Source organism: Pseudomyrmex gracilis, unplaced genomic scaffold (assembly GCF_002006095.1).
Source record: "Pseudomyrmex gracilis isolate BER0280 unplaced genomic scaffold, ASM200609v1 scaffold_106, whole genome shotgun sequence".
NCBI lineage: Eukaryota > Metazoa > Arthropoda > Insecta > Hymenoptera > Formicidae > Pseudomyrmex > Pseudomyrmex gracilis.
In genome coordinates, this window is record NW_018020690.1 from 521,963 (window position 1) to 546,599 (window position 24,637).

The 24,637-nt window shown below is 44.9% G+C and overlaps 2 protein-coding genes across 3 annotated transcripts; one reads left to right on the top strand and one right to left on the bottom strand.

Moving 5' to 3' along the window:
* Nucleotides 1-836: 836 nt before the first annotated feature.
* Nucleotides 837-10,389, bottom strand: LOC109856064. Its single transcript, XM_020430922.1, has 4 exons — nucleotides 10,277-10,389; nucleotides 4,083-4,295; nucleotides 3,449-3,747; nucleotides 837-1,985 (listed from the first exon to the last, which is right to left on the bottom strand). The coding sequence occupies exons 1-4, from the start codon at nucleotides 10,280-10,282 to the stop codon at nucleotides 1,691-1,693; spliced, it is 813 nt and encodes a 270-aa protein (XP_020286511.1). The 5' UTR covers nucleotides 10,283-10,389; the 3' UTR covers nucleotides 837-1,690.
* Nucleotides 10,390-20,453: 10,064 nt separating this feature from the next.
* Nucleotides 20,454-24,631, top strand: LOC109856067. 2 transcript variants are annotated; one of them, XM_020430928.1, is made up of 5 exons: nucleotides 20,454-20,927; nucleotides 22,225-22,623; nucleotides 22,714-23,035; nucleotides 23,361-23,666; nucleotides 23,746-24,631. In XM_020430928.1, exons 1-5 carry the CDS (start codon nucleotides 20,879-20,881, stop codon nucleotides 24,272-24,274), a joined length of 1,605 nt encoding a protein of 534 aa, XP_020286517.1. In that variant the 5' UTR covers nucleotides 20,454-20,878; the 3' UTR covers nucleotides 24,275-24,631. The 2 variants fall into 2 exon arrangements, with proteins under 2 accessions (XP_020286517.1, XP_020286518.1); XM_020430929.1 differs by having other exon boundaries at nucleotides 20,455-20,927; nucleotides 23,367-23,666.
* The last annotated feature ends 6 nt before the right edge of the window (nucleotides 24,632-24,637 follow it).

The window sequence follows — 24,637 nt, forward strand, 5'->3', positions numbered from 1 at the left end:
TCCGCGCTTTAAACTTTAATATTTAATACGCCGGGAACGAGCTGTTTCCTCCGGCCGATTGTCACGGAGCGAAGTTATGTAAAGCACTTGAACAGTCACGAAGATTTGCCGAGGAATTCAACGAGATTATGCGCTCACTTGCAGCTTACGTGTGAAAGGAGCATTTTGCGCGCGAACAAGGCACTGCAAAACGACTGCGAATTTCCGGAAAGAGTTATCGAACGTGTCTGGATTAATTAAAAAAAGACTACCTGAAGTTTTTTTTCAATTTAAACAATTAATCAAACAATTAAAAAAACAAATGCTTTGTTGAAGAATATATATATGTTTGACATTTAAAGTGAAATATTTTCAGAAAATTAAAAGAAGAAAAGTTCAAGTCAAAAACGGATGTTCAAATTTGAAGATTTTTTTTTTCGGAGAAATGCGAGAGCGCGCGAGGTTTAATCATTTTGACGTTTCTCGATCAATGCACATTTCTTTGTGTCTGCACTCGAGTGTCGCAATTGAGAAACTTGAAGTTCTTTCTTTCTCTGCATAAAACGTAGCACTCGAGAATACTGTTTCGCAAAGACGTTTCCATCCGCGATCGTTCGCTCTCGTCGTCGCGGTAACTCGGGACTTTTTTTCTTTGAACTGACTGAAGGGAGAGCGAATCTTGCTGAAGGACTGTTAACGCGAACTTGTTCTAGTTACCGCCTATCGACGGATGCGCGACGACGAAACTTGTTGAAGGGAGTATTGACGCCAAACCTCGTCGCAATAGAAAATTTTAACGAGTTCTCGCGGAGGACTCGAGTGCCGCGATAGAAAAAGCAAGCATGTCGAAAATGCTGTTTTTTTTTTTTTTTTTTTTCCGTCGGCGAGACAATGTAACAAAGTTCGCGTTAGTTTCGTTTGCGGAGCACTTATCGGGGGGACGGAGTGTCCACCGTCGGTATCTCATCCCGCGAGAGAGTAGCATAGTTTTTTTTTTCGCAATTTTGTCGTTTTTCGAGAAGCAGACCGATTGGATTCGTAGCAAACGTCTATACACACACACACACACACACACACACACACACATGAACACACACACACACAGTGATTTTGGTTAAATTAAACGACTTTACTTTCTCGCAACAGACTTTCGTTTTTCTCGAGACCCGGCGTTATATTTGTTCTCGAAATTGAAAAAACACGTGCACGCACTTTCTTTCAATCCTACGCAAATCGTGCGTCACAATGACATCATCGCTCTATTTCCGTTCTCGCGTCATTCTTTTCTTGTATCCTCTCCATATAAATTTTTATTTTAAATATTTAATACACATAGCGTTACACAACAGGGACAGTAAGACGGTAGTATAAAAGACGTAGTATATTCTTCGCGCTTCAAGCGCGCGCGATATTTGGAATAAGTCGCGTAAATCGACATCACGTGACGGGACGTCGTTCCGTTCGCTTCTCGTCAACACGCCATTCTCTTGAGAAATTCGAACGAACACTCTTCGAGCGCAATTTCTCAAAGGTGTCGCATCCAACATCCGACTTTTTTTTTCTCTTCGACGCTTCCCTGATTTTCTTCTCTTCGTGATATCAGACCCTTCCTCAGGCCCGATCAGACGTTGTCGCTGAACGCGTCGCTGGCACCCAGCCGGCTGTTATCCTGAGTCGCGCCAGGATACCGGCCGGGCGCCAGCAGCCAGCCTCACGTCTTGGCGAACTTGTAGACCACGCCGAACACCAGCACGCTCACCAGCATCAGCACCATGGCAGTCACCACCTTGGCGAACACGTTCATCCCGCTCTCGGTAGGCTGCTGAGATCTGCCGCTCGGCACGCTCTGCTTCGCGGCGAGACCGCGAGCCAGCGCCGGGAAGGCCAGGCTCTGGGTGAAGGTCAGTTTGTGAAGGGACTCCGACAGGGAGTACGGGCCCACGGATCCGCGAGCCGCGGCCCTCAGCAGGGCGTACTCCAGATCCAACGCGTCAAACATGCTGTATCTGCTGACAAAAATTTTTCACCGTCTTCATTTAGCACGCATTGTAATTAATATTATCGTATAATTAATGTAATTAATGTAATTAATTTTATCTACGTTTAATTACAATTCTTATTTTTATACTTCTATGAGTTTTCACATACTGTAACTACAATCGCACTTTATCTTAATTTTTAACACAACAATTGTCAACACCGTCAAAATTAACAAAAAACGAAAAAGAACAGAGAGCCACTGGTGAGAGCGAAAGTTCAGTAATTCAATCTTAATTACGTAGATATCGTATTTTCAATCATCTCGCGAAGAAAACAATGAGACACCCGGCTTGTAAAAGACAAAATTGAGAAGACAGTCGAGAAGTTGAGTAGAAAAGAAACGGAGAAAAAGAGAAGATTTTTAAATCAATTTAAGAATTTCATTTAATCAGCGACGCTAGTGCTTCTTGTATCAAGAAATGTTTCTGGAATTACTCTTCAAGCACGCTCTCGGAATTTCAATAAAGATATCGGAGATGAATGTAACAATTCTGGCGTGAGTTCTTGCCCCGTGAGATCAAAGCACCGAGGGTGAAGGAGAGTATAAAAACGGGACCTCTCTTTTATCGGGACGATCCAATGTCTCGGCCTCGCTCCGTGCGTGATAGCTAGGCGAGATCGCGACGAGCGCAAGAAAAAAAAAAACAGAAGCGAAATTGGAACGACCTCGGATCAGGGGTAGAAGGAGAGAGCGAGCGATTTTCTCGAGCGAGGTTTTCTCCGTTGAAAGAACCACTTTTGCTATTTACCGCAAGAAGTCGTGCAATAAGTGCGAGCAATTCTGTCGATAGTAGTACGTATATATGTAAACGCGCGCGTATGTGTATACCGTACGACCCCGACGTCGTTTTGACGCGCCTTCGTATTTCCATCGTACGAAGGTCGTTCCTTGACACGAGTCAAGACCACCAGTCTCTCTCCGAGAGAGCGCGTATCTCTCGCGATATATTCCCGAAACCTTGCGTCGCTCGGCCAAGGATAAGGTCATCTTTTTTACACGAGCGGAAACAAATTAAATCAAGCGAAATGTGCACATTTTGAAATCGTGTTTGCGAGTGCTTGTCAAATTTTTCATAAATATTAAATACGAAATTCTATTTGCGTCTTTGATCCATTATTTAGCTCATTTTTATTATCAGAGAGAAAAAGCAACTTTGAATTTGTATTTTAAATATCAATGCTCATGAATTATATTGTTACGCACAAGAATAATTAATGCAACTCGTTTTTAATAGATATTACATATAAAATAGATTTCTTTTTTTTTTAAATAATTTTCATTGATGTATTCACTTGTGGAAAAAATTCTCCTTGATACAATTCGTTTTTTTTTTTTTTCTAACTGAAGGAATCAAACGGCTGATTAAGTCAGTTCGGGACGTCGAGAGATGAGTCGCCGCGCGAGCGAGCAAATTAAAATTTCAATTACCTGCTGCTGCGTCTTCTGTCCTGGGAGTGCATCGACACGATCGCCGAGCTCGGCATCGATCGCAGGCTGCTGGTGGTCGAGCTGGAAGGACTAAGCGGCGCGGGCCGATCCTCCTGGTCCTCGTCCACGGACGTTCTGTCCGGCGACGGCGGACTCTTCAGTCCCGCGTTATGGTGGTTGTGATGCAGATAGGGAAGCTGCAGCCGCGCGTGATCCGGATGCAGCAAACTGGCGCGGCGCGACTGCTGCGGCGTCATCGCCGGGCTGTTGCAGGTAGCACCGCAAGGCGACGGCGATGCCTTTTGTGTGTGTGTGTGTGTTTTTTACAAATTATAAATCAAAATCGCTTTACACACTTTCGCGAGCTCGTTATGAAAGTCAACACGGAAAAAATTGTTTGCTGATCATACAAGAGCAAACATTTTTTTCTGTGTACGTGTTTTGAACAAGAAAATTTCAGCGAAAATAAAGCATTTTTCTTTAAAAGTCCCGATAAGAACCTCAATTTGCAACGTCACGCGAACACTTTCTTGTTTCCGTGATTCACGCAAATAGAACAAAGTTTATTCAGAGATATATTTTTAGAGATTTTATATTGTTCACATCTAGACGCGCGTGAATGTGATTTGGATACCTGAATGGATTCGATGCCGCTGTCGTGGACACTTTCCTGCACGTCTGGGAATACGAACGCCTGGGCCTGTCCGTCGGCATCGGCTCTGGGCGAATCGCTTGGCCATACCTGAAGAAGGGGAAGTCCCCGCGTCTCGTTGCAGACCTCGGCGACGTTGCTCGACGATCCCCCAGGATTGAGGCACAAGTGCCCCACTTCTCTCAGTGGCTTCTGCTGAACAACATTTCTTGATTGTTTATTTTTCTTTGTCTCGTTTTCTTGTTTGTAAATAAAAAAGTTTGACGCTCTTCTCGTTTCACATGTAAATTAAACATGTTTTGTCGGAAAAAGTGTGTGCAGTTTCTCTACTAAAATGCACTTTTCTAAACTGTAAAATATATCAGCGAGGGAAACTTGATATTGCTCGCGGCAAGGACTCGAAAACAGCGTATCGGCCGTGAAACTTATTACGACCGTATCGCGCGCGAGAAAAAAAAAACTCTCCACCTTTAACCGCCCGATGTCGATAATAAATAAAACGTAGTTGGAAATTTCATATAATGTCGTCGTGGCACGTAACAAACATTTTCCGCGTTTATGTTCGCGTTAGAGAGCGCGGGGGCCTTTTACAGCGCGGCGCGCGCTCGGATATACGAGAGAGGCATGTGAAATATTGAAAAGAAATATTTTTAGCTCACATGGTCGCGGTTTCAAGAGCAGATCCGATCGATACGATTATTCGAGTTGTTTCGCGAACTTTATTTCCGATCTCGGCGAAAAAAAAAAACGCGAGGAGGAGGGAGTAACAGGCGCGAGAAAAAAAACCGAAGGTGGAATACACGCGCAAATTTTTCATCTCGACGAAATCTGCACGTTAAATGGTACGCCTGTCGTGTAAACGAGATCCGCAGCAGATTTTATTTAATCGCTTTCGCCGAAGTGGAGATGAATCGAAAAGCTTCGGTGAGTGATACGCTGGCGTTATCGATATATTACGTGCTCTTGTCACGCGAAACACGTTGCGCTTGTGTCCTTCCATATCGATTACGCGTAATCCCCGCAAAACATCATTGACGTCACATCGGTGACGATTGTTTTTAATTCTCGCGCGCAAATGACTATTAAAAGTCTCTCGATTAAAACCGTAAATTTCGAAAACGTCTCGTAACTCTTCTCGCGAAATCGTAAATTAATTTGGGATTAGAGAACGTTTGAGATCGTTAAATAATAATAAGAAAAAAAAAAAAAAGAAACCCAACAGCGCTTGTCGCGCTAGTGTGAGATATTGAAGGGGAACGTGCAAGCCTGCGTTTTCTCCGAGGCAAAATCCGATGCTGTGTGTTTTTCTGCTAAACCGCCGGCGCTCTATTGACGTAATTCCAGAATGGATCTCTTGATGCTAAAATAACTAATGTCACATTACGCGCGTCTCTCGTGTTAAAAGAAAAAAAAAAAAAAGAAAAAGAAAGAAAATGTCATTCTTATATTACGAACAATGAGACTCGTTTCCAAGCTGCAACGTCTGTTGATTTATACAGTCGAGCTGTTATTTTTGCGTTTGAAACAAGTGTTGTACGACAGAAGCATATCTCGCGAAATATTAAACTGCTCTTGCTTAGAAGAAAGTTAATGAGAATCTTATTTTTAGACTTGCTCGAATATTAATGTACGTTAAAATCAGACATTTTGTTCGAATCGAAATTAAAACGGTGTAAAAGAAAAACGCCGCAAAACAAGTCATTAAGTTTCTCGAGCGTAACGACAATGAAAAAGCGACTTGCAATTTGAAGAAACAAATGTTTTTTCAGATTATTAAAACTTCTGAGCGATTTACATTATGTCCGCCCTCTTGCTTTCGCTTAACCTTCGGCCTTTCCGCGAACGGCTTATTCGTCGCAAGGGCTCCCTATCTCTCTCTCTCTCCGTGCCGATCGAGCGATCTGATTTTATTAAGCCCTCAACGACGAGCAGTGTGGATAATAATAAATACGTTTAAAGTTCAAAACGCGCGGGGTGTCCACGCAGCAGGAGAGCTGCTGCGTCCACAGCAACCGCTGTGGGGGGATGAACGGCTCGCCGGTTTCCGGTGCGACGAGCCTGCAAAGGTCGTCCGCGCTGTAAAAAAAAAAAAAAAAAAAAAAAAAACGACGGCCCAGAAAAAGCGACGGCCGCAGAAGCAACGCGAAACAGATCGATAAAAGCGCGCGCGAAAGGAAGCGCGCCGCCGAAACTCGCACGTCGAACGAACCCCGGAACATCTCAGTCCTTTCAATCTTTTCACGTGAAAGATGAGTATTTTCCACGTACAAACATATATATATATATATACACACACACACATATATACATATTTACTTGTTAACTTTGCAATATTGATACACAAACGTTGTCTCTCAAGCAGTTCGTAATTTTGATGTTCTTTAACGAGATGTATATTATCTGCAATAAAATTGTTTATAAGTCAAGTGCAAAAAAAAACTAAACTTATAAATTACAAAATATAATAATTACATTACTATAATTATATTACAATAAGTATATTATAATAATTCAATATTCGCACAATACATTGACTAGTAAAAATATTTTTTTAAACACTATTTTATCAATAGAAGATATTTAAATAAGAAAAACAAACATACTTTTTGTGATAATTTTATCTTTGAAAACAATTTGTGTCATTTCACGCCTACGATATGTAACATTTATTCGTCAGTCGTTTTAACGTTATATATTGTTAACAAAAAAAAAGATAACTCACTCGCGCAGTAAAACGCAAATGTTGGCAGGCGCTCTACAAACACGAATGGTAAAAAAAGACAATCCGCGAAAATGTGTTCAACGATATGATCAGTTGATATATTTCGAACTATCTGTTTATATTTCTTTGTGAAAAATAGTTGTCAAAGTTGACGTTTCAAATCGCATTCTGTCGAAAATGAAAAACAACCTCGATACAAACGGGATATAAAGTCGGACCAAGGGGTGACCGAGAACAAAGTAAGCCCCGAAACAAATCGATAATAAACGCGCGTGCAGGAAGTGTGCGGGCGACACACACACGCACACGCACACACAGAACAGGAAAATTAAACAGTCGAAAAAATATTGCCGGGGGAATCACAAGTCGAGACACGAAAAATCACAATTACCGCTGGCAAATTAACAACGGCGGTCGGGAAAAAAGACAGCTGCGCAAATTGGACGGAAATGTTCGGGGACGCGCTCACCTGAATGTTATATTATTCGTCGTTGCTCTCTCTCTTTGATTTTTATACGGCGTTTAAACGTCTGCAGCGCAAAACGCGTAAAATATTTTTATTACCCCGCGCAACGATCGCGAGTCACGACAAAAGTCAGGGGGAATGCACGGGAATGTGTTTCGCGATGCGAAATCGAATCGATAATGCAAAAGAAGACAGGGTTAGCTTTTCTAAAGTGCAGGACTTGTTTCCGTCGCGATAAAAAAAGCTTTTCCGTCGAACTTCTTTTCGAATGTCGACAGTAATCGACATTCGCGAGTCTCCTTCCAGCGAGAAAATAGCTGTCGTCGATGTCTCGCGTGCGAGAAACACGCGATCGGAAAAACGAGCGCGTGTTTATTTTTCCTCACCGAGAGAAAACTGATTCGCGCCACGTGACGATTGCAATCTCGAGGGAGGAAGAGGGAGCAACAATGAGGGAGAAAAACGCCGCTCGAATAATCGAGCGTTACAAGCCACACTTCGCATTCTCGTTCACCTTTTCAATGCTAAACGTGTAAAACGTGTTTTTTGTTTTTTTGTTCCTTCTTCCGGCGCGACTTTCGACTAATGGGAGCAGCGGCGCGTGGGAGCGGAACGCGCGAAGCTGGCGCGGTTCCAAATTGACCGCCGCAAGTAGAAAAGCTCGCAATAGAGCGCGACGACGATAAAACACATTGAATACAACGCAGCGAAATAAAAACTCTCGTACGTGTGTGTGTGTGTATGTGCGTGCGTGCGTGTGTGTGTGTGTGTATGTGTATGTGTATCGTCTTCGTTGATTAATTTGGAGTCAAGAAGTCTGCGATGGTTGGTGGAAATGGCGGAAATAATGTTTCGCGAAATCTCCTGAGATTTCGAGAGCTCACGTGTCGGAATTTTGACGTTTAAATAATTCATTCCGTGCGGTCGGTTTCAGAAGTCTTGAAACTTTTAACGCTCGCTGCGCGCGAGAGGCGAAACCGACGATTTTTCGGTGAGTTCGAGTAAATTTGTATTCGTGCCGCATTTTGCTGCCGGAAGCCGCGTCGTCGTCTTGCAAATTTCGTAATGCATTTTCCACGATTTAATCTAACAGCCATGAAACGCGAGCGTAAAACCGTGCGCTGCCACATACACACACACACACACACGCTGTTTCTTGCCGCGATCGCGAGTTTCGTTTTTTGAAAATAAATTTGCGAAACTGATACAAGCGCCACGAGACGGAAGATGATATCGTGCGCACGTTTTTCTGTTTTTTTCTGCGAAAATAGCAATTAACGCGGCAGCGCGGCTCTGTTGCTTGTTCGCGATCGTAAACTTCACACGAAAGCGAGCGATAATAAAGAGAGTGCAACGTAACGCGAGTCTCTCAAATGTGATTTCGTCTGTACGAAGTTCGCAAAATGCGCGGTCGTTAAGAACGAATTACGACGATCGCCGATCGTCGTGGGATTAGACGCGATCGTTAGTAATAAAAACGGAGTGAAACCCTCTGCTATTCTCTCACGTAATCGCATAAAGAGACACGTTTGTTCGTGACCGTGACTGCAAGATCTCGTCTTCCTTTGGCCTTGACGCGAGCCCCGGTCGATGAAGGCAAGAAAAAAAAGGGGATCGTTTCCCTGGCACGACGCCTGCCTCAACTAAATTAAAAGATCGCGCTGTGCGTTTCGGAAACGTTGTGCTTTTTCTATCTCTCTTGGTTACTTTTCACTGGCGCGGTTCTTGAATATGAAAATGCTTGTAAGCGGCCATTTTCCGAATTTCGGATGAATCATAATTCGGCAAAACTCCGACTTCGCGAGCACTTTTCTTTACGAATTACAGAGTTAATGAATACAATTATCTTGTCTCATATTATTTGCGTATCGTATATGAACAAATGTGTCACATGTGTATGGAAGAGCCTCAAAACGGAGGAGAGAAAAATAAAACCCGATAGTAGCTCGATAACAGTAGCAAATAATAGAAGCAAATAAAAAGGAAATAAAGGAAAAGCAAATACATGCGAACGGAAGAATAAATTCAATTGAACGACTAAAAACATTGACGTGAAATTGAAAAAGTTGATTGATTTAAAAAAATATTATCATGAAATAAAAGTGCGGGGGAGAAAAAAAAAGGTTCTTCTCCCTGAACAAACCAACCGATGGTGACTTTTCGGTCGTTCTGCGAGAAGACAATGCCGCTCGTAAACCGAATCCAACAAGTTTTCGTGGCGGACATGCTCGTGTAATCCAATTCAATATACAAGGGACGTCGTAAAACACGCTTTAGAGAGACGTGCGCGATAAAAGCAAAAAAGAAGAGAGACTTTGCGAGAAGAAAATTTCTTTTCTGAGAAACAAATCGAAACGTATGTAACCGCGCTCGCGTAATTTATTTAAAAAAAGCTACTCTCTGATAGGTTTGTTTATAAAAAAAACTACTGTAAAAAAAACATATATTTAAAAACCATTAAGCAACGTTTACTACGATCGTTTATTTCTGATGAAACGTTCTGTTCTCAAGACCGTTGGACTATCCATCGCCGGGGACAACCGCCCCAACCCACCTGTATGCTTCTTGCTTCGTAGCCTTTCGAGGCGAATTCTCTCGAGGCAATCAACAATTCTTATTTATATCTAAATCGATCTCTCATTTCCGCTCTTTCAAACAAACAGCTCGTTTACAACTTGACGAAGCTCATAAAAACCGGACTCGACTACACATCAATCACACGAGAAATCAATTCATCACTCCCTTCGCTCCCTTCTGCTTATTTAAACGATCGATCGGGCGGATGAGTCCAACTGCTTCTTCATCAAATCACAATCGCATCATTGATCGATTCACATCAATCGTTTTCGACTTCTGTCGCGCGCGATCTCCAGAACGCGCGTGGATCGCTTTTGTATACGCGCGCAACTTCCCCTTTACGAAACAAATCTACAACCGTACAGTCTCTAATCGCGCATCCTCCTCTCGCGCGAGAGGAGAAGATCCTACCTGCATGCTTCTGATCGCATGCCAGAAGATCCCGGCACGATCCTCCGAGGCTCGCGTACACTCGGTCCAGGTTTACGACGGGGGTGCTTCGCACGCTCGGTCTCTCACGAGCTTCGAACTGCGACTGGATCAGGCCGCGCGCGCGACAGGATCGTGTGCTTCGCCCTCGCGGGGATTGCCATAGTCTGACGGAGTTGAGCTCCGGCGCGGGAAGGGGCGAAAAAGCGAGGCAGGTGGAAAGGGGGAACTGTGCGGAAAGGAAGGTGGATTGCGGGGGGGTTGTTTTCGCTGTGCCAACAGAGAGATAGTAAACTGTTATCGGCGAGGCCGATGAGCCGCATCGCTTCAGGTGGACGCCGAAGGGTTGGATAAACATGGCTCTCGCACGATCGTTGAATTTTTCAAGGGTAGTTTTCAAAAACAATAAATAAATAAATAACAAAAAACACACCTACCCCAAAAACGCATTATCCACAGGTTGTTCTGTTTGTTTTGTTGAACAATTGTTGCGAGAATAAAAGCCGTAAGCAAAAATCGACTTATTCGCGCTGTTGCTCTTGCTTTTATTGTCAAAAATGAACTTTTCCACGGCAAACGTTGAATATTATGCGCGAGAAAAGAGAAAGAAAAAGAGAGTAAAAGAGAGATAATAAAATTCACGCTCTAGTTGCTTCTTTCTGTCAAATTATTCAAATCGTGAAACATGCATTTATTTTCCGAATCACGTGTATCTATTTTCTGAAATTATATTACGTGACATATATATATATATATATATATATATATATATATATTATTCAAGCTTTTTGTCACAAATCAAAATTTAATTAGAGACAAGACAATAATTTATTTTGAAATAACAACAATGAAGTACTCTTTATCTTCATTATCGCTTGCGCAAATGGTATTACTTTGTTTTATTGCACAAAGAGCGAAACGGGAGAAACTTTACCACTAAAAATACATACGGTTTTACCTTTATCTTTCATTCAGGACTAATCAAGAATCCGTTATTCTATCCGGTTTGAGATTAATTGTTAATCCAACGTGCGTTTTAATTACAATCTTGCCAATTAAATTAATTGAGTAACACGCAAATCGATAGAGTGATATCGAATGATATTGTCGGATACACATGCGTCGGAAATGGAACGAGATTAAATATCTATTTTAATTTACAACGTGCATGATATAAATAAAATGCTTTTCCACAATCGTATTATTTACACACAGATTCTGCGAACTTCCATTGTAATCGCCGTTATACGTTTTATATAAAATCGCTGAATAATTGAAGTTATCCGTCATTTAAGCTTTCAACGAAAAAAACGAAATATTCAACAAAGAAACGTGACTAAAGTCACGTGACAGGGAGGAGAGGAAAAACAACACGCGACTAAGGTCACGTGACTTTACTTTTTAGTTTTTAAAGAGTGTGTCAACACGGGTGCGTAACCGTCAAGGTTGGCATTTGAAGATGAGGACACGAACTACGACAGAAGGACTTTTAGTATTTGGAACGCGTTTGGGAGTGTCAGTTTCTCCCGTTAGACTGACGAGAGGCAGGCAGTTTCATTCTGATAAATTGAACGGTAAACCGCACAAAAGCCAACCAAATGATGTCCCGCCGCTTTCGGCTGGCCGTCGTCAACGTGACGAAATTAACGTCGGAGAGAAACGCGCGGCCCCAGAAACGGAAGGAGGAAAGAAAATAGGGAAAATGCGCGCGTTTATTTTTGCCCAATTACGAGGGAAATGAGAGACGAGCGGTTGAGCTCGCTGGATGAACAGACGCGATTTGGTATGGCACGGGAAAAGAACAGAAGGATACGATATGGAATATCACATCTTTGTCGAGATAATAGATCCAAAGTGCGCGGCTGGAGAGAACATCGCATGCGGAAGGAAAACGTGATCCCGTTTTCTCTGTCGACAGAAAGAAAAATCGACGAAAGAGACCGGTGAAATAGAGGGACATGATTGCGGTACGACAATGCGAATTTCAAGGGAAGATTGGGAAGAGAGCGAGCCGGTGATGTGTTATAACAACAAATGGGATTTCGCCGAGGACGGGGATACTATTTGGCGAACGCATTAAGACGAGAAAAAAGACAGGGATCAAAAATAAAGAAAAAAAAGAAAAACTTACAAAATGCGCGCTGTGATAGATGAGCGCAAATTGTGCGAATTCGAAAACAGAGTCTCTCTCTCTCTCTCTCTCTCTCTCTCTCTCTCTCTCTCTTTTTCTCTTTGAGAAACGAAGGATGAATATAATTGTTGCTAATCGAACTGTCTGAACTGTCTTCGCTCGAGAATATTATACATTGCTGAAGTAGTACAATATAAAGTAAAGTGGAACTGAAATGACATCGATAAGGGAATAAAATGGAACAAAGTAAAGAGTAGAGTAAAATGAAAAGTAGAATTGAAATGGCGCATTAATAAAAGGCCGCATTACGATAAAGTGTAGACAGTTAATTAAATACACACACACACACACACACATATATATATATATATATTATAATCCAATATTTTAATTTCCCTTCTCTCCGATGTTAATTTACAGATACAAAAGCGAAGAAAGTCTTCGTGAGGTAAAGGCAAACTTCCGCAGGTTCTAATAAAATACACCATCGGGGATGTATTTATACAGAGTGTACATAAAAAGATCGCTTCATTCTGTACAGGCGCGCGGTACGAAAATAAAGAGAACGTTCGCTTCAACCCGCAGTACAGATCTTTCTCTCGTTTTACGAAATCAAGAAAGTAATTTTACTTATTCATCCGGTATGGACCGGATCGCGCACACCTGCATCACGCCTGATCGAACGCGATTCGAACGCCGACGGCGTCCTGATTTCCTAGTCCGTCGACTTCTCCGGCGCATATCTCCCGAGGTTGCCAGATTATCGCGATGCAAGAAGAGAGAGAGAGAGAGGGAAAATGATCAGAGAGATGCGCCGCGCTCCATCGTAGATGCGGGAACGGGATGAGATGTGTCGCGGGTACGCAGTTGCGACTAGGACGACGAGAGAGCTAGGAGGGAGGACGAGGACGCGACGCCGGCGCGGCAGGAATCCCGTAGTTCAAGGTCACCGGTCACCACGAAGGGGTGGCACAGCAACCATACGTTATTACAGCTCTCCGGGTCTCCTGTGTTCCACATCACCGCCGGCTAGGCTTGTGCAGGACGACCGATCTTCCGCACACAACCTTGCACATCCCTGAAATCGATATAACCCACCTATCTTTCTCTCATTGCCGACCTCGCCGGTATCCTCCGTGTGCGTACACACGTGTGTGTGTGTGTGTATGTGTACGTATGTACATGTGTGGCAGGCAAAACAGGGCGGATGTATCCTGCTGATGCAGCCGCGCAATGCGACGGCTGCAGCGCAATTCGACGGCACACGCTACCGCATACACGTGGCACATCGAGCGACGACAGGTGGCTCTTTTTTTGTTTTTTTTTTTTTTTTTTGATCATCCCCACGGAAGGGCGTTATTGGGACTTGCGTTTGGTATCATATCGCTACATCGATACATCGTATAAATTGGCGGCGGTTGTAACATATTTTATTCAAGATAGAGCGATTTATATATATAATATAATACGATGTGTGTGTGTGTGTGTGTAAAATATCGAGAGAGAGTTTTCATATCTGTTTCACGTGAAATGTCACGTTTTTGCAGCGAGCTCCCGAGAGCAATAATTCATCTCGACGAGGCACAAAAGAATATGTATCCCGACTTTTATGAATATATTATGTACAGAGTCGTCTCTGTTTCGATTGTGTGACTCGTATGTAAAAGGACGGAACAATGGTTCGGAAAAAAGAAACGGGGAAAAAAGAAAAAAAAAAAAAGAAAACAAGACGTATATATTTCTCGTCGCGGAGAAAAACGTGCAGACGAACCACATTTCGCCAGTTGTGTGTGTTGCGTGCGGAGTTACAATATCATATCTGAATTGACTTGACGCGACCGACACACGGAGAGACGAGACACATGGTGAACGATAGGCATAATAACGGCGTATCGCATTACGTGATCGATACGCGAGGAGGAGGAGTCCTTCGAGACAGATCCGTATCCGGTAAATTGAAAATACCACGGCGAGGACGCGCCGCGCGGGCAAATCCCATTTAGTCTCTCAAGATGATCTAAAAATCGACACCCAAGGTCGCGCGGAAGGATGTGAAACGGGAGGAGAGGACGGACGAGAGAGCATTCCCTCTGGGGAGTGTATATACTTTCGAAATTGTGCATCGTTTGCCGAGACGTTCTATCGATCATCGGCAGATAAATATGGCGCTTCCATAGTTGATTACACACGAAACCATTTATCTTGAGGGCGTCGCGTCTCGTTAAACTTTTCACCCGAAACCGCGCTTGTCATTTTTTTTTCTCCGCGAGATTGAATCCATTATAGCGATATAAACTCGAATTCCGCTTGACGTAGGCTCATTTTTCTTTTGTTTTTTTTTCTTATAATAAAAAAAATTAACCTCCCCCGATTTAATTGGAAAAACTCAGCTAACGTGACGATTGATGAAATTTCAGCTAGCTGAGCTTCCATGTTCCGAGTAACGAACGAGGGAAAATTGCGTTTGTGCAGTCTGAAAGCAAGCGGGGAATCAAGCGGGGATTTCTCGCGCTTACTCGAGCAAGATTTACTGAGGCCATTTCGGTCAACTGCACGAATGAGCCGCATAGTCTGCGAAATAGACGCGGCGCCCCATCTGGAATATCTCTACCTTTCTGTAAAGAGAGCGAGAGAGAGAACAGAAACGCACGGTCTCTTGAATATTCAACAGTACGTAATACCCCCTTAAAGGACTTCTATTTTCATCCGGCTCAATTGCTGCAGGAAGTATAAATAAACGCCACCTTGAAGACGGCGCGGGATCGTTTCAAGGTACGATTTTCAAGGCGGTCTCGGAAATACTCACACTCGTTTCCATAACTGTGTTCCTCGCATAAATTAAAAAGTAATTTTAGGAAGGAAGAGGAATACAAAGTGAGCAAAGAGAAAAAAAAAGTGGGTAATAATTTCTTTTCAATTTCCTGTCCTGACGAGAATGACATTGCGGCAAATCGACCGTGAGTTCGAATTTTCACGTTTTGCAGCAGAGAGAACGTTAAAAAACCGCCGATCAATGAGTTTGGCCGCGGGACAACGTTATGCGAAACCGCCGACGCGCGATTCATGACATTATATGAAAATTGCGGGACAGCATGCGGGCTGACGTTTCGCCCCCCCGCCGTTCCCCGAGGAATTGGAAGAATTTCACGAAGCTTTTTCTCCCGCTGTTCTCTTCCTGCTGCAATTGCACGATACATCACGATACATCCGTTATCCGGCGCTTCTCGCGTGCTCTGTTTGATTAATTCAAATTCCGCTTTGACAATGTTGCGTGTTTATGTAACACGGACAAGAACGTGAGCGGCGTGTGTGCGAGACGCAAAACGAATAAAACCACGTGTACAACCAAGAAAGAAAGAGAGAAAGAGTTATAGAAAAAAATGAGAGTTATAAAAAATATGTAAGTAAATTACTTTTACATTAAAAAAAAAAGAGATCTTGATGATCGATTCGCGATGGCAGCATGTGCGCGAATGGTTTATATTCACGATCGACGTGTTCGATCGGCTAGTCATTGCCGATTTGCACGTTACATTTAATTTACATTTTATAAAGTGTTTGCTACGGTGACATTAAATTGTTTTTTTAAGTTTGACGTTTCGTGATACGTAATAAATTTCAAAATCAGTTCGATCGAAGAGAATGTCACGATCGACAATCGATGTTCGACTGCGCGCGTTGCGTTGGATCAACGAAAGATGGAGCCCGCGGTATTGCGAGCGTCTTTTACACGAGCGTGTAGAAACGGCGATCGGCGATTTTGTGGCCCCGGGCAGAGAAAGCTCTTCGCCTCGAAGGCTTTGCCGGCGTTTAGCTGTTGCTTTTGCCACGGACACGCCGTTGCCTCGTCTTCTTTCCTTTCACCGCCGTGGCATATGCCACGTCAGGGCCGCAACATTTCGTTCCGAAGGAGCCTCGAGCAATCGCTTTTTCGCAACACCGGTGATAAGAAATCAAAAATTCTTTTCAGAAATCGTCGGGGCGTTTCAAGTATTTTTTTTTTTTTTTTCAATGTTTTTGTTCAAATGTAGAAAATTTTTATCATATTTATACATCGTTGCGCCTTTATTGAAAAGAAAGAGAGAGAGAGAGAATATTACTTATTATAATTTCCGCGTTACACAATTCTCTCTTTTTTCCATAATTAAAAGATTAATCTCCCTAATTACTAAATAAATAAAACAGCGAGTCGACGGTCCCGAAGATCAGAGATGTAGTATCGTCGCAGTGAAAAAAAAAAAAACGGGAAAGCTCATGCATTTTAAACTCATTTTACTTGGAGAATTATAAATTATATACACACACGTCCACCGTTGCGCGATATTCCAGTGATTTCCTCACTAAAGTGATTACTACTCTCAGTTACCATTGACATTTCGTTCCACTCTTTTTTTTTTTTTTTCACACCCGTTTGTTAAGCTCAACCGGTCGCGTCGACCATCAACACGCGCACACATTGCTTTGCGGCAAATTAATTTGCCGAAGTTGTCATCGCTCTCGACGATCGCTGCAGATCTCAGGATTTTTTTCGCTTTCCTCGAAGGCGCTACCGAGACACAAGACGGCCTTAATGATTATCGATTAACGAGATCTCTCGCGAGATAAACGAATCGACGAGCCGCGCGCTTTCTAAGGCGCGAAGCGCTCGCCTCGAGATGCATCGCAATCACGTTCCGTTCGACGATCGCAATTACATGAATCATCGCCGCACTTAGAGCGAGTAAGAGAGACGACGCTCTCTGTGCACGACGAGACCCGGCAGAGAACGTAACTTGCCATTCGATGCTGAGGGAAGATAGGGAGAGCGCATTCTCGCCGCGTGTACTTCCTGCTCTCGCGCGATCGATCAATCGAAGTTCCCGATCGAGGATCGAGGAAATTCCGTTAAAACGTTTTCTCGTATAGGAGGATGCGTTTTCTCACGGCGGATTTGACACGAAACGATCGATACAATCGGCCGTCAATCGGCGCGTAATGAATAGGCGTATCGCGCATATACGAGCGACGATATAAAGAGCCGTTCGTTAAAGCCGCGCAATTGGACTCGGTAATGACAGCGTGTTACGATACTTTCGCGCTTTGCGGACCGAGCTAAGTGGCATTTTGCGCGATCGTCGGTTTTATATCCAAGCTCAAAGGGCAAATTCCTGACGAGACCCATCGGCGTGAATCCGCCGATGGATCTCATGCGGCGGATGCTGCGCGTTGCGATCGTTTTGTTGCGAGATCCATCCACACACGAGTCGCGAAGAAGAAGCGCGACGCAGACACGGTTAATAATAAAACTTCCATTAATTTTCACGCGCCAACTTTACCAGTGTGCTGTTACACGGTAGTCGTGTGCGTCAGGTCGACGCGCACTTTCTAGCGGTTTCGAGTTCACTGTTCAGTGAACATTGTGTCCGCGGTGTTGCACCATACGGAGAGGCGTGCGATATCCGATTATCCCGCCGGAAAATGCGAAATGCCGCAAGATACGAGAACCGCTTTTATTTTCCTTTTTCTCTTTCTTTTCCTCTTCGAGAGCGAGCGAATAACGTTGTTCGTAAAAATCGCGACCGAGGTGTGATCAGTCCGGCGTGAGATTCGATCAAAATAAACTTCAACAAATAAGATAATGTGAAAATAACACTGTCGCGTAACCTCTCTCTTTTTCTATCTCTTTCTCTTTGTAAAATAAGACAGAATCATCTGAAAAACCTATTTGATACAGCACGTGTTTGCGATCACGTCGATTGTCAGGCGGGAGACGCGCGCGCTAGCACAATCACGACGATCGCCACCGTGGAATTTACGATCGGCAAATGGCACATTCCTGCACGTGCGCGGGTCCACAATACGATCTCCTCCTTGCTCGTCGATTCGCAACGAAAAATCAACGGGAGATTCGCGAGCAGCCTGGCATTTACCGGTGGTGCAACAAGCTCGTGCGGGGAGACTGTTTGCGAAGACTGTCCGCGACGGGCCGCGTCCAAAATGCCAGGCGAGCCCTTCCTTGCCCATCCCGTTCTGCGTGACATTTGAAAAAAAAAAAAAAAAAAAAAGAAGTTCGGATCTCATATCTATTCTTCCAACGCCCGCGGGAGATTTTGGCGCCGCGATTGCGTCGCGACGCGTCGTCAGCTTCTCTCGCTCGGCGCTTCTCGATTGTGACACGACGTTGTGGTATCTCGGTCTGTCATTAAAAGCAGCTTCGGTCGCGAAACGACCGATACCGCGAACGAGACTGTTTCCACAATCGTTTCACTTTCGAGCGCGTATCGCGCGCGGCCGATTCGCAATCTGCAAACCGCAGATCGACCGCGAGAAGAAGACGAACGCAACTTGGTGATGTTTTAAAACGTAAATTTTATTCGCTTCATTTCTCTCAGCTCAGAGTTATGTAAAAATCTTAGGTCATCGTAGAAAGCTGCCGCGCGATACGCAGGTAGATTTTCGATCGCAATCTCGGTTCCGAGCGATATAAACAAATATTATGTAAAACGCACGCGCTCGATTGTGATAACGCCCCGCGCGAGAGAGACTTTCCATCTAATCGCGCGCCGCGAAACGTGTCATTTTCTTCAATCGCTCTCACGTCTCGCATACGCTCTCCGGGCGACGAGACGTGGTGTTCTTCGTCAAAGTTTTGCTCGAAGCGATCGTAAAACACGATCCGCCGAGAGCGTCTCGCAAATGTTATATTTGCGAGACGCAATCTCGACTTTTGAAATCGAAAGTGCAAAGCTGTTCGCTCGAGTTGCAGAAACGTCTTTTCGTCGCTTGAGACAATGCAGACAATTACGACCGAAGAACTTCAGGATTCATTCTCTCCCATTTCCTTCTCCCTTCAGGAAACACAACCATTGCCGCTTAAAGCTGACGAACTGGAAAATGCTCGCGAAGAGAAGCAAGTACTTCACCGTCAGTGTCTCTTCTCGATCTCGACGCGAAATTTCTCGACATTCTTGAGACGATTAACGCGCGGCGATTTTAACGTTCAATTTTTCTTTGATCTTATTTGAGACAAAAAAACTCTCCGATTTATCGAAGAAGGTTATTCTCCCGACCTTGACACAAACTTACATCACAGCTCTCTGCCTCTCAGACGCTTTCTCGTCAGTCAGCGCGAAACTCATCCCAAATGTCAGCGAGGCTCGCGCTGCGCCTCGTTAGAAAAATCCATAAATTCGTCTTTTTATTCGCGCATTTAGGAGAAGAAAGATTATACGCGATATCTTCATTAACGCGCGACGTCCGTCATCGACAATCAGTTTCGATTCAAACTCCGTATAGATCGCAATCTACGTCCCGCTGACGTGGAGAAATATACAAACGTTTTTTTATCTTTTCCACATCATCATAAATCGCCACGTCCGCGGTGAACTTAATTTATTTATCCACGGCAATAAAGATAAAATCGACGGAATAGAGCTCGTGCCGCAGGCATGGGATTTTTTTTATGAGGTCGCATAAAACACTTAAAGGAGATACATACGGTAGTTGGCGCGAATACACTTCTCTCTCTCTCTCTCTCTCTTTAAGAATTTTCTTCTAGGTCGAGGTCGTGCACGCTCGAACCTACTCCACCGAAAGAATTGCCGTACCCCGTTGCTTTCGTACAGCTCGGCGAATTAGTGAGTTCTCGCGTTTGTCCATCTCTCGCGGACAGACTAATGACTATGGTCATAGATCAAAATATACGTCAAGAATCTCGCGAAAATCGATTCTACATCCATCACACTTCAATTTCTCTCTGTCGCAAAGTTTTTTAACGTCCATGTGACGTTAATGCGAAAATACTCGGAACGTCACACGATGTGCAATCGTTTGCCAAAATCGAGAGTCGCGAAACACGTGATGTCCAGACGGTCTCGACGCTATATCTCGCGTACGGTACATCGAGGTGTCTGGAAAAACCGATGGTTTCGTACGTTCCTGAAGCACGAACAGGCCCACACGGGCCGGAGCAATGCTCAAAGATGCGAAAGGGGGGACCCCGATCGCGCGCACGCCGTCGTGGTGGTGGCAATATAAGGCCCGACAAGTAGCGGGCCACAGCCAGTCCGTGAGTGGGTACCCTACACCTTCAAGGCCCGCGTCCTTGAAGACAAACTCGTCCTCGAGGTTGTGAAGTCGTTCGACCGCGCCGTTACACGCGAAGAGAGATCCACCTTGAAGTTTGGGCGATTTCGCGACCGAGATCTAACCGGGGTCACCCTGACGGGAATCCCACTCCTTCTACCGGAAGTGGCCGAGCGATCGGTATCCCCCACCTTCGCGATCGGTCCCCCTTCCTGATCAGCGTCAGTATCGAACGTCAGTTGAGCGGGAGTGATTGAGGGGTAAAGAGAGTTAGGTGCTCTACACCCTGGCATCAGTTCGTGGCAAGACAACGGAGTCGAAGACGAGGACAACGACGACGAAGACGAGGAGAGGAAGTTACGTTCCCCGTTGAGGACGTCAGGACGAGCATGAGGTCCTCGCTGGTGCTGCTCCTGGCAGCAGGTTTCGTCCTTGCCGGTGAGTAGCAGATTTCTTCGCCGAGTTCACGTCGCGATATTGTCGCGATATATTGTTACATGTGTGCGGGTATCGAATTCCCGTGTGTGGGGGACATGTGAGAGTTCTCCGGGTCGCGATACGCGCGTGGGACGTGATTTTTACGGTAACCCAAGAAAATCGCTCAAGTCGAACCGCACTCTTTTCCGCCAATTAAACTCACTAATTATTTTCCGCGTTCCGCCGCGGTCCTCTGTATAAATTTCGCTCGGCGATTAAAATCGCTCGTTCAGAGTATTGACGTTCAGAATGTTGATAAAAAATGTTTGAATTAAATTCACATATTAATTAGATTGTATAATCGCAAACATTTGAGAGAGACGTTTTTATGGAGACTACGAACAGGTCGTGTGCGGTGTATAACGAGAAATTAAACAAGTCCTCGCCGAAACGACTGCCGATCGAACGGCGAGGATTGATACCAAGCACGAATCTGTAGAAAGGTGTCTCGGATATCATATAAGTGATACATGAGATCGCATAGTAACCGAGCCGTTCAAAATGGCGAAAGTGTCGCTGCAATCTGGCGATTGCAATTTTCCTCTCCGTTTTACTCTTGGAATTTCGTTTCCTTTCTTCGGCGTAAAACGTTGTGAGAGGCGATTTTCTCGCGTGACGAGCGGCGTTCTCGCGGAGACAGGAAGAATAATTTAAACATTAGTTGAGAAGCGATGATCGGGACGACAGGTTGCATAAGAGATTAGAGCGTGAAAGCTTCTCGGTCCGGTCGGTCCCGGATAGGTGACGTCACTGCCGTGCCCCGGGCACTGAAAATGGCACGGGTGGGGGCACAACTTTCCCTGTTTGTCGCTCCTGCCACGAAGTCGTCTCGAGAGCCCTGGGGACCCAACGGGACCGATCGCTTGAGATATCAGACGAAGAAATTCCGGAGAAATGTCATTATCCAAAGAATGTCCCATTTTACGATTAAATTATTAATTTGTATTTTTTATTTTGCGAGGTTTCGTTTAAAAGCTTGTTGTTTCTTTCTTATGTTACTTTTGTGCATCTGTTTTGAAACGTCTCGTTAAAACACATTTCGTTTTTCGAAGCTGTTAATAATTTGCTCCTAATAATTTACGTCTGTAAAAACGTGAAACGTCACGATGGACGAAAATATCGTCGTAATCCTCTTTCGATCAAACGCTTCAGCGGATTTAAGAGGATCGTATATTTCTTATACTCGATATGCTTTTGATAGGCAATTAATTAATTACGGAAAAATGAACGAACGAACATCGCTCTTTCCTTCTTTCAGAGAGCTCGAGCCGAGTTAAACGCCAAGAAGATAAAAAGGAGGAGAGCTTCGAGAACGAGATCTGCAAGGACAAAGATGCGGGCGAGTGGTTTCGACTGGTCGCCGGCGAGGGCGACAACTGTCGCGACGTGATCCAGTGCACGAGTTCCGGTCTGCAGGCGATCCGATGCCCGGCCGGTCTGTACTTCGACATTGACAAGCAGACCTGCGACTGGAAGGATTCCGTCAGCAACTGCAAGCTGAAGAACAAAGAGAGAAAGGCCAAACCCTTGCTTTACACCGAGGAACCTCTTTGTCCAGATGGTTCTCTCGCGTGCGGAGACGGTTCCTGTATCGAGAGAGGTCTCTTCTGCAACGGGGAGAAGGATTGCACAGACGGCTCCGACGAGAACGTTTGCGGTAAGTTGCCGAAGAGTCGCAGCATTTTTTTATTAAAGAATGAAGAAACTTTTTTCTTGTAATTCGGAACGATAATATTTTTTTTTTCAGATATGGACAATGATCCTAACAGAGCTCCGCCTTGCGACCCGACCGTGTGTGTTCTGCCTGACTGCTTCTGTTCGGAAGACGGCACCACGATACCCGGCGACTTTCCGGGCAAGGACGTTCCCCAAATGGTGACGATAACCTTCGACGACGCCATCAACAACAACAACATCGGTCTCTACAAGGAGATCTTCAACGGCAAGCGCAAGAATCCGAACGGTTGCGATATCAAGGCCACATTCTTCGTGTCGCACAAGTACACCAACTACTCCGCGGTCCAGGAGATGCACAGGAAAGGCCACGAGATCGCCGTCCACTCTATCTCGTAAGAATTGACTTCTTTTTTTTAATTATTATTATTATTAACATTGACATTTCTCTCATTTTACATGCCATCTCTCTCGAAAGTCCGCTGGAATTCTAACACCTTTTCCGCGGAATTGTTCATGAGACCTTATCGAGAGCGAGGTCTCAAGACAAAGCAGGTTCATACACGATTTCATAAACCGCAGGCGAGCAGGTTTACAAAACATATACAGGTTCACGCACGAGTACAGGTTCCTGTGATGCGTCATGTCGCTCACGACCATAGTCATAATTGTTAAAATTTGAACTCGGTCACTACATAAGTGTTTACATGAAAACTTTGGGGCAAGGCATAATGACGACGAGCGCTTCTGGTCGGACGCCACCGTCGATGACTGGGCCAAGGAGATGGCCGGCATGAGGATCATCGCCGAGAAGTTCGCCAATCTGACGGACAACAGTGTCGTCGGTGTGAGAGCGCCGTATCTGCGTGTCGGTGGCAACAATCAGTTCACTATGATGGAGGAGCAAGCCTTCCTCTACGACTCCACTATAACCGCGGCCTTGAACAACCCGCCGCTGTGGCCGTACACCATGTACTTCAGAATGCCGCACCGCTGCCACGGAAACCTTCAGCACTGTCCCACCAGGTGAGAGTCGTTGAGAAAGTCTTTAAACAATGGCAACGCGATTGTTCTTAAATGCGGCAAATAACTTACATGTTCGCAGATCGCACGCCGTGTGGGAGATGGTAATGAACGAGCTGGACCGGCGCGAGGATCCCCAGAATGACGAGTATCTGCCCGGGTGTGCCATGGTGGACTCGTGCAGCAACATTCTGACGGGCGACCAGTTCTACAACTTCCTCAATCACAACTTCGACCGCCACTACGAGCAGAATCGAGCGCCCCTGGGTCTCTACTTCCACGCTGCCTGGCTCAAGAACAATCCCGAGTTTCTTGACGCCTTCCTCTACTGGATCGACGAGATCTTGCAGAACCACAACGACGTTTACTTCGTGACGATGACTCAGGTGATTCAGTGGATTCAGAACCCGCGCACCATCACTGAGGTCAAGAACTTCGAGCCCTGGCGGGAGAAGTGCACGGTTGACGGACCGCCGGCGTGCTGGGTTCCCCACACTTGCAAGTTGACCTCCAAGGAGGTGCCCGGCGAGACTCTTAACCTGCAGACCTGCGTACGCTGTCCCAACAATTATCCTTGGGTGAACGATCCGACTGGTGACGGCTTCTTCTAAGCTGCCGGGCGCGAATCTCCTTCTCGTCTAAGTCAAAAATCCTTTCTTCTTCCTTCTCCTCGTTTCCGTCGATCCTTATCTTCCACCAAGAAGTCGGTTGTAGACGCGTAGCGATTTTTTTGCGCTCCAACATGACGCGCCAAACATCGCCGTGCGCGAGTGTCCTCGAGGCCTTCGAGAGCGACAGCAATTACGAAAACGAGGCGCGCGGAAGAAAAGAGACGAAAAATCGTTGTCGGTTGGTTGGACTCCGCGACAGTCACTCTAGTTGCCAATATTTCGCTTTTTCGTTGTTGAGAATGTATCTGTGATGACTAGTTCTGTTCATTTAGGACACTGCGGAGTTTGATGAACTGAGAACGA

Coding starts and splice junctions, on each gene's coding strand:
- LOC109856067 (XM_020430928.1), top strand. CDS start 20,879: ATGAGGTCCTCGCTGGTGCTGCTCCTGGCAGCAGGTTTCGTCCTTGCC. Junction 22,624..22,713: donor CTCCGACGAGAACGTTTGCG/GTAAGTTGCCGA, acceptor TTTTTTTTTCAG/ATATGGACAATGATCCTAAC. Junction 23,667..23,745: donor CTTCAGCACTGTCCCACCAG/GTGAGAGTCGTT, acceptor ACATGTTCGCAG/ATCGCACGCCGTGTGGGAGA.
- LOC109856064 (XM_020430922.1), bottom strand. Junction 3,748..4,082: donor GCGGCATCGAATCCATTCAG/GTATCCAAATCA, acceptor CACACACAAAAG/GCATCGCCGTCGCCTTGCGG. Junction 1,986..3,448: donor GACAGAAGACGCAGCAGCAG/GTAATTGAAATT, acceptor TTTTGTCAGCAG/ATACAGCATGTTTGACGCGT.